The sequence below is a fragment of the Zingiber officinale genome, chromosome 7B, assembly GCF_018446385.1.
Source record: "Zingiber officinale cultivar Zhangliang chromosome 7B, Zo_v1.1, whole genome shotgun sequence".
Lineage (NCBI taxonomy): Eukaryota > Viridiplantae > Streptophyta > Magnoliopsida > Zingiberales > Zingiberaceae > Zingiber > Zingiber officinale.
Window position 1 is genome coordinate 111,828,531 of NC_055999.1, and position 3,254 is coordinate 111,831,784.

General features: G+C 47.3%; 1 protein-coding gene across 1 annotated transcript; it reads right to left on the reverse strand.

Moving 5' to 3' along the window:
* Positions 1 to 1,023: 1,023 nt before the first annotated feature.
* Positions 1,024 to 3,039, reverse strand: LOC122004065 (root phototropism protein 2-like). The gene is made up of 4 exons (XM_042559005.1): positions 2,972 to 3,039; positions 2,839 to 2,908; positions 1,624 to 2,751; positions 1,024 to 1,528 (listed from the first exon to the last, which is right to left on the reverse strand). The coding sequence occupies exons 1-4, from the start codon at positions 3,037 to 3,039 to the stop codon at positions 1,043 to 1,045; spliced, it is 1,752 nt and encodes a 583-aa protein (XP_042414939.1). The 3' UTR covers positions 1,024 to 1,042.
* Positions 3,040 to 3,254: the final 215 nt, after the last annotated feature.

Sequence of the window (3,254 nt, forward strand, 5' to 3'; positions counted from 1 at the left end):
AAAATCGAGGAGCGACAAGAGAAAGGACTTATTCGTAAAAAATTAAAATGATTTGAAGTCTATAGAAATCTCAAGAGTGAGGAGAAGATTTTTTATTTTATATTTAAACTTATACCAAGTATTTTGGAGAGCTCTCATTGGTTAAAATTTATATCTAAGGAATTTTAAAAGAATCCATTAAAACCTATTAAAATTTTGGATACCAAAAGATTTTCATAGAGTTTTAAAAAATAGAGTTTGAACATGACTTTTTAAAACTCTATAAAAAACTAATTTGGATACCATTAGATTTCTATAGAATTTATAAAAGTCTAGATTGAATACACCTAGACTTTTAAAATTCACAAAAGTCATTCAAAATAATTAAAAGTTCAACATTGAATACACCCCCTAATTCATTGGGTTTCAAGAGCCAGCTCGTAAATGCAAATCGTTGGATTCCGACAGCTTTAGTCCCATATCTAAAAGTTACAAACAGGAAACCTATTGGAGCCATATAAAATAAGGCTTTCATTCTCCTATTTGCTTGCAACAATAAAAAAATTGTCGTCTTCTCCTCCAGCAAGAGAAACAATCATTTGCTTTCTTTGGCACAAGGTTAAAGACAGATCTAGCCTCCTTTTGTAAAGCCCTCTTTCTAATGTTTCATTCCTATATATAAGTGAATCCCTTTTTGAACAGTCACTGGTTCCTCTTTGTTTGTTTTGCGAATAGTTCGTCTTTATATGCGGATAAAGATTCCCCTATTAGTATGACAACCAGAAGCTGCTAATTAATTTGCCTTGTGCAGTTTGAATTTGAGGCTCATCTGAAAAACATCCCTCGAACCAACAACCAATACTCCCCAGATATCAGAGGATACTTACTGATCGTGGACATGTTTAGAGGTCATTATTACAGATTCTTAATTAAAACACATTTGATTAACTAACTAAAATACTAACTAACAATATATAATTTCAGCAGGAACAAATATATTAATACCATGGATATATCTGATTAAGCATATATCGTAGTCTTGTTAAAATCACACTAGCTAGAATCAAGCTATGGAGAACCTTCTCCTCCTCCTCGGCTTCGCCATCATCTCCATTCCAATTACCTCTCTGTTCTCGATGCTGGAAGTATCTTTCGAACCAACTTGCTTAAAGGGATTGAGCTTTCCGAGAGTTCGTGAAACCGAGGAGAAGAATGAGTTCTTGCTCTCCATTTTCAGGCCGCTCATCCCTTGTTGCTGAATCTGCGAAACGTATATCTTCATCCTCGCAAGCTCCAACCGCAGATTCTCATTCTCTCTGATCAGTAACATGTCGTCGGCCGTCAGCCCTTGGTCTCGTCCCCACGCCGGCATCCTTGCCTCCTCCCCACCCTGAAGCTGCAGTTGGTCGTAGTACAACGCGTGGAGCACAATTTGAAGCGGCAGTCGCCTGTTCTGAGATGCATGTAGTCGGGCTTCGTATGACAACTTCAGTGGATCCATCACGCTGCACACTTTCTCCCTCTCGATCTCATCCAGAGAAGGATGGGCCTGCATTTGTATCCATATTGTTAAGGACGAGTTCGATCGTTCTACTGAGGCACATATATGGTTGATTTGAAAGCCATGGAGTTGGGAATCTGAACCTTGAGATAGATGTCGACGGCGCGGTATAGGTCGTCGTCGAAGCGTCGGGCCGACTTGGGGAGAGCCCCGGCGATGCCAGTGAACTTGGATACCGACAGCTCCTTGTCCGTGGCTATCTCCCCCAGGAAGCTGTCCACCGTTCGCGCCGCCTTTTGCACCGCCGGCGAGGAGCATACGCCTTTGAAACCAGAGCCATAGAGAACGCCACCCCCGGCGGCGGCGCTCGCCTCTCTCTCCGCGAAACTGGCCACGATCCTCCTAGCGCTGTCGAGATCCACGACGCGCTCGCCGGAGTAGTCCAGACTGATCGTGAGGAGGTTGGCTACGGCCGCCTGGTCGAGGGAGGCAGAGGCTCGCCGCTCGAGCTCCCGCCGGCATGCCTCCGAAGCACCGAGGAATACCGCCGCCCGGAGCAGGCGGTAGACGAAGCCGACCGGGAGGGGGGCGTCACGGTCCGGTGGGAGGATGGAGACGAGGGAATCAAGGAGGCAGCGCTGGCGGGCGCGGGCAGCATCGCTGCCGGTGACGAACGGCCGGGCGGCGCCTTCGGAAAGCAGGAGGTTGGGTAGGGATTTCTCAGCGTACGTCACGATGGCGACGGCGAGGGACTTGGGAGCGGCTCGGCGGGATGTCATACCGGTGAGTATCTTCTTGAACGAGGTGGGAAAGAGCAACGCGAGCTCAGCGGCCCACCAGTCCGCCGGCGAGCGTGTTGGAAAGTTAGCCTCGTTGCACGCCTTCAAGCTGATAACATCGACGGAGCGCTGCACGATCCGAACGTGTTCGACGGGGCGAAGGAGATCAGGGGCGTCGTCGCAGGAGCGCAGCAAGGCAACGGCGCCGGGCAGCGTCTTGAGCGCGATTTGGTTGATGAACTCCTCCGTCCTCTGCACCAAGTTGCCGCGGCAGTAGTCTTCCGTCATCTGCAAGTACTCGGCGGCGCACCGCACCGCCGCCACGCTGTTGACAGATATCTCGAAGCTGACCCCGTAGCAAAACATTGCAGCCTTCTCAAACGCCGCCGCGCCGCCAGGCACCTCGGACAGATCTATGCGGCGGCCGAGGTCTGCCCTCTTCGATTCAATCACCTTCCGCCGGATCAAACCGCTCTTCGCCACCAGCATGAACTGAATCCAATATTATCACACATGCCAAGCTCATCAATACACAAATTCTGGGGAAAAAAAAAAGACAGAGAAATCGTCGCAAAATACCTTGTGGAGCTGAAAGTCAACCTTTCCGACCTGAACGACGACGTCGCTTGGAAGATCTTGGGAAAAGATCCTGGATTTCAATATGATTAACAGAAGTAAACGTGCAGGATTAATTGAAAATAGTAGTTAATACCATTGGCTCGTTCTTTCCATGAGTGCAGAGAGACGAGAACGGGGCGTGGAAGAAGACGCCATTGCCATGGGAAATACAGAGCCGAGCTTGCCGATGATCGTCTCCACTGGTGTTTATTATTCATAGTTACTTTTTTTATTTTTCCCATCATAATTCACAATATCACATGTTGCCCCTAGGTCAAGATTTGTGCGGGAGATTTTTGATTTTTGCCAACAAAATGTAAACTTTTTTAAATATCGGGCAAAATGGGGGAAAAAAACAATTTTTGTGTGTTTAATAG